The following is a 13208-nucleotide window of genomic DNA, read 5'->3' as shown; positions in this document are numbered from 1 at the left end:
GATGGATGTGTGGGAACATGGGGAAGGCCATGCTGTAGGACTCTGCTTACCTAGGAAGATAAGGCTGATAGGCGAATGCTGACGGTCAGATGGCAGCCTCTTCAGTGAGCTCGTATCTTTTTATTTCCTTAGGTATGGTTTTCGATCGACGGCGGCAACACTTTCGAATTTTTAGCGGACTTTCATGATGATATCATAAAGAACACTTACCATAGTTTTTATACTTCAGATATTACTTTTGTTTCCCAAAGTGGAAATGTTTACTTGACGAAAGCAGGTGAGGAATTCACTTTAGTTGGCGTAAGCACTACATGTGAGTCAGGGATTAGAAGATACGTGAAAAAAATTCTGCCATTTTAATCAACTAATCTTAAGGTCTCAAACCTGTTAGGGGTGACGGATTTTTAAAAAATATTTTTATTGTGGCAAAATACACATAACATGAAGTTGACCGTGTTGCTCATTTTTAAAGTATACAGTTTGATGATATTAAGTACATTCAAAACGATCTGCCATCAGCGCCGTCCATCTCGAGAACTCTTTCCATCTTATAAAACTAACACTCTGTATCCCTTAAAAAATAAATCCTAATTTCCCCCTGCCCCCAGCCCAGCAACTCCCATTCTGCTTTCCGTGTCTGTGATTTTGACTACTCTAGGCCCCTCATATAAGTGGAATCTGCCAGTGTTTGCCCTTTTGTGACTGGCTTATTTCACTTAGTATAAAGTCTTCAAGATTCATCCGTGTTGTAGCAGGTGTCAGAATTTTCTTCATTTGTCAGACTAAATAACATTACACTGTATGTATATACCACATTTTGCCTATCTATTCATTCCATCAAGGGACCTTTGTGTTGCTTCCATGTTTTAGCTATTTTGAATAGCACTGCTATGAGCATAGGTATACAAATATCTCTTGAAACCCTGCTTTCAATTCTTTTGGGTGTCCGCCCAGAAGTGGACTTGCTGAATCATATGGTAATTCTATTTTTAAGTTTTTGAGAAACCGCAGTTCTCTTTTCCGTAGTAGCTATGCCATTTTACATTCCCACTGCCAGCATAAAAGAGTTCTAATTCCTCTGCATCCTTGTCAACACTTGTTATTTTCTGTTGTTGTTGTTGTTGTTGTTGTTGATAGTGGTCATTCTAATGGGTGTAAGGTAGTGTCTCATAGTTTTGATTTGCATTTTCCTAATGATTGATCATCTTTTCTTGTTCTTATTGGCCATTTATGTATCTTCTTGGGAGAAATTTCTATTAAAGTCCTTTGCCAATTTATTAATCAGATTACTTGTTTTTTATTGCTGAGTTGTAGAAGTTCTCCATATATTCTGGATATTAATCCCTTATGAAACATTTGCAAACATCTTTTCCCATTCTGTGGGTTGCCCTTAGTCTCCTTGGTTATGTTAATTCCTAAGGATTTTATTCTTTTTTTATGAAATTATAAATGGAATTTTTTTCCTAATTCCCTTTTCTGATTATTCATTGTTAGTATATTGAAATACAACTGATTTTTAGGTATTGATTTTATATTGTGCTACTTTGCTGAATTTGTTTATTGATTTTATATTGTGCTACTTTGCTGAATTTGTTTATTATAACTTTTTTTTTGTAGAATTGTTGGGGGTTCAACATATAGGATCATATCACTGTGAACAGAGATCATTTTACTTCTTCCTTTGTGATTTAGATGCTTTGTATTTTTTTTTTTCTGGCCTAATTGTTCTGGCTAGAACTTCTAGTACTGTGTTGAATAGAAGTGGTGAAAGCAGACATTCTTGTCTCATTCCTGATCTTAGAAGAAGAGCTTTCAGTCTTTCACTATTGAGTATAATGCTCACTGTGGATTTCTCATAAATGGCCTTTATTATATTGAGATAATCTTTTATTCCTAGTCTAAGTGTTTTTATCATGAAAAGATTGGAACACAGATCCCAATATTTGGAGGACAGGGATCTTTTTTGCCCACCCTGGCTCCTATAAACTGCCCCAGGAATATGTGCACAGCTGCCTGCCAGGTGGCTTGAGTAGAGGATGGGTAAATACTGCCAAAGGCTGACATTAACCGTAATTTACCATCCAAGCCTTACTCCGGAAGTTGCAAGCCTTCAATAGACTCCAGAATTCCAAAGTAATTACATCAGATGTACTCTGCCAGTGCAATTGTTGTCGGCCGACAGATTCCTGGGACTTCCTACTCTACAGTCTTCCCAGAATCCTCCAGGGGGTGATAGAGTTTTAGGATCTACTAAAGTAGGACCCTATGAACAGCCCTAAAGAGGGGGACCCTGGAACATCATGCTAAGCTCTCATTTACAATTTCTGTGATGTTTTGCTTTCTCAATAGACAATAATATACTCCCACTTACTGAACTACATTTGTGCTTAGCACAAATGCTTAGCATTTAACATTCACAGCGTCCCAGCTGACGTAGGTAATGTTAGCCTACTTTTTCAAATTGATGCAACTCAAATCACATGATTTGTAAGAGGTGGCATTGTATAAATGGTATATGACTCTCAATCTACTTTAATTTTGTGATTTTATTGATCGAGCTCACATAGCTCCTCTCAGTTCATTGTGCAGCAAAAGAAACAGTTATGGACAGATGCCCAATCTTTTCCAAATCGGTTGAATTTTGTTAACCAGTCTTGGAGCCTAGAATGATAAAGGAACATGGTTCTCTGTCCAGGTCTACATCTCTATGATCTGCATTCTCATTTTATTTTGTTATTCAATTACTAGGTCTTTGAGATCTTGTTTTGTTGAATCTATTAACTTGTTAAGGTCTTTTGATGCAAAATATGGGGGATATTTTACCTTATCTTGAGACAGGCTTCGTCTCGACTGGATTCTTTATATCTTTTAAATGCTGTAGTACCTTCCTTCTCCGCGTTTTCATTCCTCTTCCCCTCTGCTCTTCCCCACCTTCCTCTTTTCCCCTTTTCCCTCACTATGTCTTCTCCTCCTTCTATCTCCGATCCTCCTTTCTTTCTCTCTAATTCATCACAAAAGTGTGTAGCACCGGTCAGATCTTCTATTTGCTCTAATATAATGTAGGTGAGTTATTCTTGAAACCTGTTTGCTTCACCTCATCAAGATAGCACTTGAACTTGTTCTGCTAGGACAGTGCCTTGGAAGGTGGTAAATCTGGCTACACTCAAGAGGGTTTGATTTTTTCCTTTGAGAACCATCTTATCCATTGTCAACTTCTCTCTTGTTAGGAGAATATTCCTGAGAGCCCTCAGGATTTTGTTGATTTATCTTCCTTCTCTCAGTATTACCTAAAAGGGCTGGGTGTAGAGTGGTGTGACCTGTTACATCAGAATTTTCTTTCTTCCCTTAGCACTTTATTTTGTATGTTTTGACATATCGTTCTTTTCCCTATTTTGATTTTTGCTGGTGGTTTAGTTTTTGTCTGTTACTTATTTTTGTGGCAAAATATACCTAGCACAAAATTTAGCATTTTAACCGTGTTAAATGAGCCATGTTCATCAATGAACTGACATCAAGTACATTCACGTTGTTGGGCACCACCAACACCATCCATCTCCCGCCAGATCTTTTCCATCTTCCCCAACTAAAATCCTGTACCCACTAAACAATAACTCCCCATTTTTCCTTCCCCTGAGCCTCAGGCCACTACCTTTGTCCCTGTGAATTTGACTACTCTAGGGACCTCAGATAAGTGGAATCATACACTTTTTGTCCTTTTGTGACTGGCTTATTTCTCTTATCTTCAGGTCTTTTTTTTTTTTAATATTTGTTTATTTTTGAATGAGAGAGAGAGAGCGTGCACACAAGCGAGGGAGGGGCAGAGAGAGGGAAGACAGAGGATCCAGAGCAGGCTCTGCGCTGACAGAAGCAAGACTGATGTGGGGCTCGAACTTACAAACCCAGAGATCCTGACCTGAGCCGGAGCTGGGCAGTCAACCAACTGAGCCACGCAGGCACCCCCATGTCTTGAGGTTTTTACTCATGTTCTAGCAGGTTATTAGTACTTTATTCCTCTTTATGATCGAATAATATTCCATTTTATGGATATGGCACATTTTGTTTATTAGGACATTTGAGTTGATGGATATTTGATGTTTAAACACTTTTTAGCTCTTATGAATCACGGTTTTATGAACATTTATGTTCAAATTTTTGTGTAGAAACATGCTTTCAGTTCCCTTGGGTACGTGTGTAGGAGTCTAACAGCTGGGTCATACGGTAACTCTGTGTTTACAGTTTGAGGAGATGCCAAACTCTGTACTGTTTCACATTCCCACCAGCAATGCGTGCGATTTATTTTTCCACACCCACACCAACACTTATTATTTATTGTCTGTCTGCTTTATTTTAATTACTTGAGTGAGAAAATGTATCTCATTGTGGTTTTGATTTGCGTTTCACTAATGACTAATGATGTTAAGCAGCTTTCCATGTTTTTGGTGGCCATTTGTACGTCTTTGGAGAAATGTCTGATCAAATCCTTTACCCATCTTAAAGTTGGGTTAATTGTCTTTTTATTGTTGAGTTGTAAGCGAACTTTATATATTTTGGATATTTGTCCCTTAACAGATACATGATTTGGATGCGTTTTCTCTCATTCTGGGTTATTTTTTGACTTGTTGATGGTGCCTTTTGATTCACAAACATTTTTAATTTTGATGAAGTTCAATTCGTCTATTTTTCCTTTTGTTGTTTGCACTTCAGGTGTCATCTCTAAGGAAACAACCATTGCCTAATCCGAGGTCATAAAGATTTACTCCTATGTTTTCTTTAAAGGGGATTATAGTTTTCATACATACATCTTGGTCCATTTTGTTAGGTGTTCATAAGACGATGAAGCTATCCATTGAATAAAAAATAAAACTGAAATTCAATCAATAACTTCATAGGCAAGGAGATTTGCCTTCAGAAATACAGTCTTCCCAAACAGTGCTCCAGTGGCACTTCTGTAGATTATTGGGTAAATTTGGAATTGGGGCTAAACTTAGAGATAACTGATCAGGTCTAACCACAGTGAGAAAAACATTGATTATTCCCAAGATAAGAGTGAGGCTGGATTCATTGTTGTTGTTTGTTTTTAACAAGTCAGCATTCTTTACTGTTTAGTTTCCAACCAGTTTCTTCTGGTCTCTGATACGATGTTAAGCAATAAACCTTCTGAAGCTTTCTGCTATAACTTCAAAAAGCAAGATTTCTTCGACCTCATTATTGTGTCCTCAATGCACACCACCAGAATTCAGTGTCACCGTCATAAAATCTCCTTATTGGTTCTTCCTTACTCAACGATGAGGAGAGACCACAGAATTCTGATTCTGTTTCTCCAGGACTGCACCACTGTGTTTATGTATTCTATATCCAATTTTTTTTCCAGCTCATTTTTAAACTTTTACTCAATTTCTGTTGGTATCAGGCTCATCTTCTTGGTGTATTTGCTGCTATATTCGTTGAGACAGCAGTTGTGACATAGCGTTTCAGAATCTAATGATCAGCCATCACAGGATTATGAAATAAACGAAAATGGCTATGAGTAATATTAGGAGGGGTTGGAAAGTAGAGTGAGATGTGGAATACTTCCAGTATTCCAGAAAGCTCCCTCACGCTACTTTCCCATCAGTATACCTTTAAGGGTTGCCGTTAATTCTGACTTCTAATACCATAGATTAGTTTTATCTGATTTTGAACTTCACATAAATACAATTATGCATATATTTTTTTTTTCTCCGTCAACATTATGACCGTGATATTCCTCCACACTGATGCAGCAATTTGTTCTTTTTCACCGATATGTAGTCTTCCACTGTCTGAATACCATATCTCTTCCACCGCTAGTAGGTATTTGAATTGTTTCCATTGGGTGCTGATTATAAATAGAGAAGCCATGAACATTTTTGTATGAGTCTTTTTCTGGACAGAGCTTTTGTTTCTGTTTGGCATATACCTAGGAATAGAATTGCTGCCCCGTAAAGTGCATGTTTATTTGGCTTTTTGTGGAAAAAAATGTTAAGTACTATCAACGTTTCTCCAAAGTAATTGCATCAATCTATTATCCCATGAGCAACATGGAAGAATTCTCGTTGCTCCTCCTCCTCTCCAGCACTCAGGTTGTTAGTCTTTTAAACAGGAAGCCATTGTGATCAGTATGTAACCATATCTGCTGAAGATTTGCTTTGCATGAGTAATAATGTTTAGCACATTTTCGTATGCTCATTGACCAATTTTTATATATTTTTGGTAAGTTATCTCAAGCCTCTTTGTAATCTAGTTTTATTGGAATGACCTTTTTGATTGATTGCTCTGAATTTTGAATGTATCATGGACATGAGTCCTCTTTTAGAAATATGACTTACAAACATCTTTTTCCAACCAATGGCTTATCTTTTCTCTTTTTTCTTATTTTATTTTGTATTTTTTTAATGTTTATTTATTTTTGAGACAGAGCAGGAGCGGGGGAGACACAGAATCCGAAGCAGGCTCCAGGCTCTGAGCTGTCAGCACAGAGTCTGACACGGGGCTCAAACCCATGAACTACGAGATCGTGACCTGAGCCGAAGTCGGACGCTTAACCAACTGAGCCACCCAGGCGCCCCTCTGTTCTCTTTATGGTGTCCTGTGAGGGGCAAAATTATTGGTTTTTAAAAGTTCAGCTTATCGGGGCACCTGGGTGGCTCAGTCAGTTAAGCATCCAACTGTGGCACAGGTCATGATCTCACGGTTCATAAGTTCAAGCCCCATGTCAGGCTCTGTGCTGACAGCTCGGAGCCTGGAGCCCGCTTCGGATTCTGTGTCTCCCTCTCTCTCTGTCCTTCCCCCACTCATGCTCTGTCTCTCTCAAAAATAAAATAAACATGAAAAAAAATTTTTTTTAAGTTCAGCTTATCCATCTTTTCTTGTATGGCAACTACTTGTTCTTATATCCTGTTTGAGAAATCTTTGCCTATCCCAAAGTTATGAAGATCCCTTCCTGTTTCCTTCTAGCAGATTGTCCTAGGTTGGTTGTATAGGTCTACGTGACATTTCTGTTTTCGTGTGCGGTATGAAGTGAGGTTCTTTTCTCCCCATAAAGCTGTCAGGTTTTCTACTATGGCCTTGAGCTGAATACTCAAGGTCATGAGTTGTCGTTGTTGTTTGTAAGCTCTTTGGTATATCCATAAAGTCGTACCACCCTACCGTCTTCGTGAAAATCTTTGAAAAAATCTTTGTAGTTGTCATCGTTGTTAGGTACAGCAACCGCATTTGATCATTTAAAGTGCAGCCGTCCACAGACACGCCATCCCCTGCCACTACAGTAATACTTTGAGTAACTGTGATGCCCTTGCTTGCTGTGGATTGCCAGCGTCATGATAACTACCAGGCATAGAGGTCATCTGTGCATTCCTTGAATATGTGAGCGACTCCGTCCCAGAATCCAGCCTGGATATTCTATTTCCCATGGACATTTCTAGTAAAAATACTGTGCCACTTCTAGTCCTGGCAGCAAATATAATTCCACTCGAGTGTTTCACCTGAAGAGCCTTTATAAGGAGATGATTTTCAGAGCAGTGGACAGAGCTAAAGGAACCAACAATGACACTGAAGTACCCAGAGACTAGCAATGGGAGAAAACCATTACAGTCCTCAGATTTAAGAGGCAATGCAAATAGGGGCGCCTGTTAAGCATCCGACTCTTGATTTCAACTCAGGTCATAAGATTGAGTCCCACAATGGGCTCTGCACTGACACCGGGGAACCTGCTTGGGATTCTCTCTCTCCCTCTCTCTCTGCCCCTCCCCGACCTGCGTGTGTGTGCACACTCGCTCTCTCTCTCCCTCTCTCTCTCAAAATAAACAAACATTTTGGGGCGCCTGGATGGCTCAGTCGGTGAAGCATCCGACTTCGACTCAAGTCATGATCTCACAACTGGTGAGTTTGAGCCCCATGTCAGGCTACACGCTGACAGCTCAGAGCCTGGAGCCTGCTTTGGATTCTGTGTCTCCCACTCTCTCTGCCCCTCCCCCACTCACGCTATTTCTCTCTCTCTCAAAAATAAACAAACATTTAAATAAATAAACATTTTAAAACAGAGGTAATGCAAATAAATAGATGATAGATAGACAGATAGATAGTAGATAGGTAATAGCATCACCCAAGCCCAGTCAAAGCTGGGATGGAAGAGGGGCTGTCCTATAAGAGGAATAGTGTTGGAGGCTCAAAGCTACTGCCAGAACTGTATCACTAAAGTAGGGAGAAAGGCAGGGAAAAACTACCTAGACTTTTCTCTCCTTCCCTTGTTCTTCTCTCCTGCTAGTGCCAAACCCAATCAGAAGCCTTCTGGAAACAGAGCACAAGTATTGCAGTTCGTGGAGGTCAGCCTTCCAGTGTAGCAAACAGGGAAGAGGAAGTCTAAGGATGTATCCGGAGGAAAAGGCAAACAGAGAATCAACAGCGCATATTATGAAATAAAAATTGAAATAGGCTAAATAAGATTACTTTGCAAGCAGTAAAAATAACACCTAAGAAAATGGAACTAAATTGTCAATATAAATGATGAACTATGACAAAGTGTAGATAGAAACTAAAGAAACATGTCTTGGGAATGCAAGCTGATGCAGCCACTCTGGAAAACAGTATGGAGGTTCCTCAAAAAACTAAAAATAGAACTACCCTATGACCCAGCAATTGCACTACTAGGCATTTATCCATGGGATACAGATGTGCTGTTTCAAAGGGACACATGCACCCCTATGTTTATAGCAGCACTATCGACAATAGCCAAAGCATGGAAAGAGCCCAAATGTCCATCGATGGATGAATGGATAAAGAAGATGTGGTATATATACAACAGAGTATTACTCGGCAATCAAAAAGAAAGAAGTCTTGCCATTTGCAACTACGTGGATGGAGCTGGTGGGTATTATGATAAATGAAATTAGTCAGAGAAAGACAAAAATCATATGACCTCACTCACATGAGGACTTTAAGAGACAAAACAGATGAACATAAGGGAAAGGAAACAAAAATACTATAAAAACAGGGAGGGGGACAAAACAGAAAAGACTCAAAAATATGGAGAACAAACTGAGGGTTACTGGAGGGGTTGTGGGAGGAGGGATGGGCTAAATGCAGAAGGGGCACTAAGGAATCTACTCCTGAAATCATTGTTGCACTAGATGCTAACTCATTTGGATGTAAATTTTTAAAAATTAAATAAATAAATAAAATAAAAAAATAAAGAAACATGTCTACATGGAATAAAAAAAAATAGGTGGAAAGAATCTAAAATGATAAATACAGAGGCTTGAGAAACAAAGTTGTAGGAATTTCCGGCGAAGAACGGAGGCGGTGTCTCTGTTTCTCTATATCTACAGTTCCTGGCACGTCCCCTCTGATACGAGTGGACAGATGGGTGAATGAATAAATATTGAAAATAGAAAACAATACAGGAAACCAAAACTGACAATAAGATTTTTTTTAACTAAAAGCGAAACACTTCTGAATTATTTGAAATAGAAAATGTAAATCAACTTTAAAGGCACAGAAAAATCAAGTCAGCCTTGGATTTTTTTCTGCTGCCATGATGAAAGGCACATATTCTTCTACAGAACTTTCAGAGAAAAATAATATTACCTAAGAATTTGGAGCCAACTAACTTCACCAGTAATTCACATGCAAAGCCAACAGAAGAATGTTGTAAAACCTATGTTGAGTCAAAGCTGGGGTTCATTGATCATAAGATGACTTTGTTCTGTTACCACAAAGAAAAACTTCCAATTAAACCTTAACACCCTGTTTTAACAGTGTTCCTGAGTGATGCTTGGATTACTGTGACATTATTGCCTTACTTGGTATGTGATAGGGTAATCGTTTTGAGTGGTATTTCACTAGCGAAAGATAATGTAGTGTCATCTCCTGTGGGATTCTTCCTTCCTTTTTTTTTTTTTAAAGAATTTCTTTAATGTTTACTTATTTTTGAGAGAGACAGAGACAGAGTCCAAGTGGGGGAGGGGCATAGAGGGAGACACAGAATCCGGAGCAGGTTCAACGCTCTAGCACCGGATGCGGGGCTCAAACACATGGACCGCGAGGTCATGACCTGAGCCAAAGTCGGAGGCTTAACCGACTGAGCCACCCAGGCGCCCCGGATTCTTTCTTTCTCAGGTTCTATGAGACACTTGGTGTCGTACAAGAAAATGTGACATTGTGGTGATTCTTCCAGTGTCGCTTACTGATAAATATATACCCTGCTTTGTTTTCTTCTCTTACTGCGCCCATAACAATTTTGTTTCAGTGCCAAATTATAACGTAATATTATTGAAGGCATCTTAAGCATCGGTAAAATTCAACGATATTATACCAGTGTTTCAGGAAACTTGAAGTGATGGGCAATATAAAAAGCTGGCACAAAGTCCATGCCTGTGTGGCCAAATGACCACTGTACTTTGAGTGCCACCTGGTGGGAAATGATTGTAAGACACGGCGATTACGAAAGTGATCTCAATCAAAATGTTAAAATGTGAAGAAAGTGTATCTTATGTTTATAGATGAAATATGGCCTAGTGAACCTTAGCAACTGTAATATTTAATTTTGTGTCAACTTGACTGGGCTAAGGGGTGCTCATATTTTTTTAAATTATTTTTTAAATCCTTTATTTTTGAGAGAGAGACAGAGACAGAGAGACAGAGACCGAGAGGAGACACAGCATCCGAAGGAGGCTCCAGGCTCTGAGCTGTCAGCACAGAGCCTGAAGCGGGACTTGAACTCCCCAACTGTGAGATCATGACCTGAGCTGAAGTCGGACACTTAACCAACTAAGCCACCCAGGCACCCCAAGGAGTGCCCAGATTAAACTATGTCTGAATGTGACTGTGAGGGTGTTTCTGGAGGAGATCAGCATTTGAACCAGCAGGCTCTATAAAGCAGACTGTCCTACCCAGTGTGGGTGGGTGGGCCTCATCCAATCCATCGGAGGCCTGAGTGGAACGAAAGGGTGAAGGAAAATGGAATCCCCTCCTTTGCTCCCTGCCTGCCTGTGAACTAGGACGTAAGCCTTCTGTCCTTGGCCTAGGACTTGAACTAGGGGCCTTTCTGGTTTTCAGTCCTCATGTCTTTGTCCTCTGACTGGGAGTTATGCCATCTGATCCCCTGGTTCTCAGGCCCTTGCTTCTCTAGCTTACAGCCGATCACAGCAGTCCTCAGCCTCCATAATTGCATGAGCTAATTCCTCACAGTAAACCTCTGCCCATATCATATCCACTTGTGCGGGGCGACAGAGGTGGAATTGGCGAGAAAAGGTTGGCTTCTATATGCATCTTGAGGCTAGAGTCAGTAGGATTTGCTGATGGCCTCGATACAGGCTGTGAGAGGAAGAGGAGAATTAAGAATGACACCATGGGAGGTGCCTGGGTGGCTCAGTTGATTAAGCGTCCGACTTCGGCTCAGGTCTTGATCTTGCAGTTCGTGAGTTCAAGCCCCGCATCGGGCTCTGTGCGGACAGCTCAGAGCCTGGAGCCTGCTTCGGATTCTGTGTCTCCCTCTCTCTGCCCCTCCCCTGCTCACACTCTCTCTGTGTCTCTCAATAATAAATACACATTAAAACAAAAAAAGAAAGAAAGAATGACACCACGGTTTTGGATTGAGCAAAAGGAAAACTGCAGTTGGTGTTATGGAGAGGAGGAAGGCTGAGGGTGGAGGAGTTTGCCTGGGGATTGGGAGTCCAGTCTGGGATGAGTTTGGTTTGAGATGCCTGACCGCCATGGATCTGGAACAGTCAGTAGGCGGCCAGATATACAAATCTGGAGTTCAGGGAAGAGAATGGGATGAGAGGTTTACATCTGGGAATCATCTGCAAGGAGATGGATTTAGTGGCACCTGGGTGGCTCGGTCAATTAAGTGTCCCACTCTTGCTCTCAGCTCAGGTCTTGATCTCAATTTCCATGCCCCATGTTGGGCTATGTGCTGGGTGTGAAGCCTACTTAAAAAAAAAAAAAGGATTTAAAATCCTAAAACTGGATGAGATCTCCAGATATAGAGAAGAGATCTAAAAATTGAGCCCTGGGGCACGCCAACATTCAGGGATTGTGGGAGGCAGCTCTCTCTCTCTCTCTCTCTCTCTCTCTCTCTGGACCAGTGTCCGTTCGGTTAGGTGAATGCTTTGCTACTACCAGATTACTGCCAGGACTGCCCATCATGTTTCTCTAAAGGCACGAGAGAAACACAGGACACCAAATGTGGTTCAACCTATTTATCGTAGGATAGCTAATGACTCCGGGGTCTCTGCAGATAATTCTCCTGGCATCAGGAAGAGGAACCACCACCAGGGGGAGCTCACTTCTCTTTCTCCAGATCTCTTCTGTGACCCTCATTCTGGCCTTCACCTACTTCAGGGAACAGGTTCTGTAATGAAATGGAGCCCCGAAAGGACTTTTGAGGGACTTAACCAAGACCAACATGTATTTTACTAATTGTGGAGTCTCAAAGCCTTACTTCCACCCCTTAGTTTAAGTGAAGGGTTTTTTAGTTTTTTGGGGTTTTTTTGTTTTGTTTTTTACAAGGTATGGTATTCAAACGTCTCTAGTTGTATTATATCGACATCAAGAGACTTCTGTTTCTTTCCTCGTAGGATTAAGAAGATATAGTAAAATCGGATCTATTAATGACGATATCTTCACATTATACTATGACCACATGGGTTTCATACATAAACTGACTCCAGACCATTTTGAAGCTGGTGGGTCATTTGCAGCCTTTGGAAATTCTAAAGGTATTTTTGGACAGGTTAGTGATATAATGCATTGAAACTGTTCACCTTGCTTTAAGAATACATATACCACATTCCACACACAGAATTGTGGGAAAACAGGAAGGTATTTTCCTTGGGACAAACTCGTATTAATGCACTTTGCTCTGTTTGACTACAGAAAAAGCCTCCAGATAGCAGAGAACATCTCCAAAACCTTCTACCCAGTCCCTTTCAGGGTTATATAGATTTAACTCCACCCAGACTATCTTCAGAGCAACATGACCAGATATTCTAAGCTTATTACTTAGACCTATTACTTCCAACCCAGGGTCACGATAGGTTTGGTTTTCTACCTCCCAAGAAATATGAGCAAGAAATATGAGTTCCATTTTTCCCAGTGGTTTACCTTTCCTCTTTCATATTAACCCTGCCCCTTCATTTTTTTTCCTTTTCTGATACTAATATAGGACTTCCTCACAGGTGACAGTGCAA

General features: G+C 40.4%; 1 protein-coding gene across 1 annotated transcript in view; it reads left to right on the top strand.

The window, feature by feature from the left end:
- Positions 1 to 13208, top strand: part of CATSPERB (cation channel sperm associated auxiliary subunit beta) — a 109617-nt gene that overhangs the window by 54003 nt on the left and 42406 nt on the right. Inside the window, exons 15-16 of the mRNA XM_043556852.1 lie at positions 133 to 277; positions 12597 to 12751. Coding sequence (XP_043412787.1) covers positions 133 to 277; positions 12597 to 12751 — 300 coding nt within the window. The remainder of the gene's footprint in view (positions 1 to 132; positions 278 to 12596; positions 12752 to 13208) is intronic.

Source organism: Prionailurus bengalensis, chromosome B3, assembly GCF_016509475.1.
Source record: "Prionailurus bengalensis isolate Pbe53 chromosome B3, Fcat_Pben_1.1_paternal_pri, whole genome shotgun sequence".
Classification (NCBI taxonomy): Eukaryota; Metazoa; Chordata; class Mammalia; order Carnivora; family Felidae; genus Prionailurus; species Prionailurus bengalensis.
Note: the sequence above shows the minus strand (reverse complement) of the source record. Positions and strands in the feature narration are given on the sequence as shown.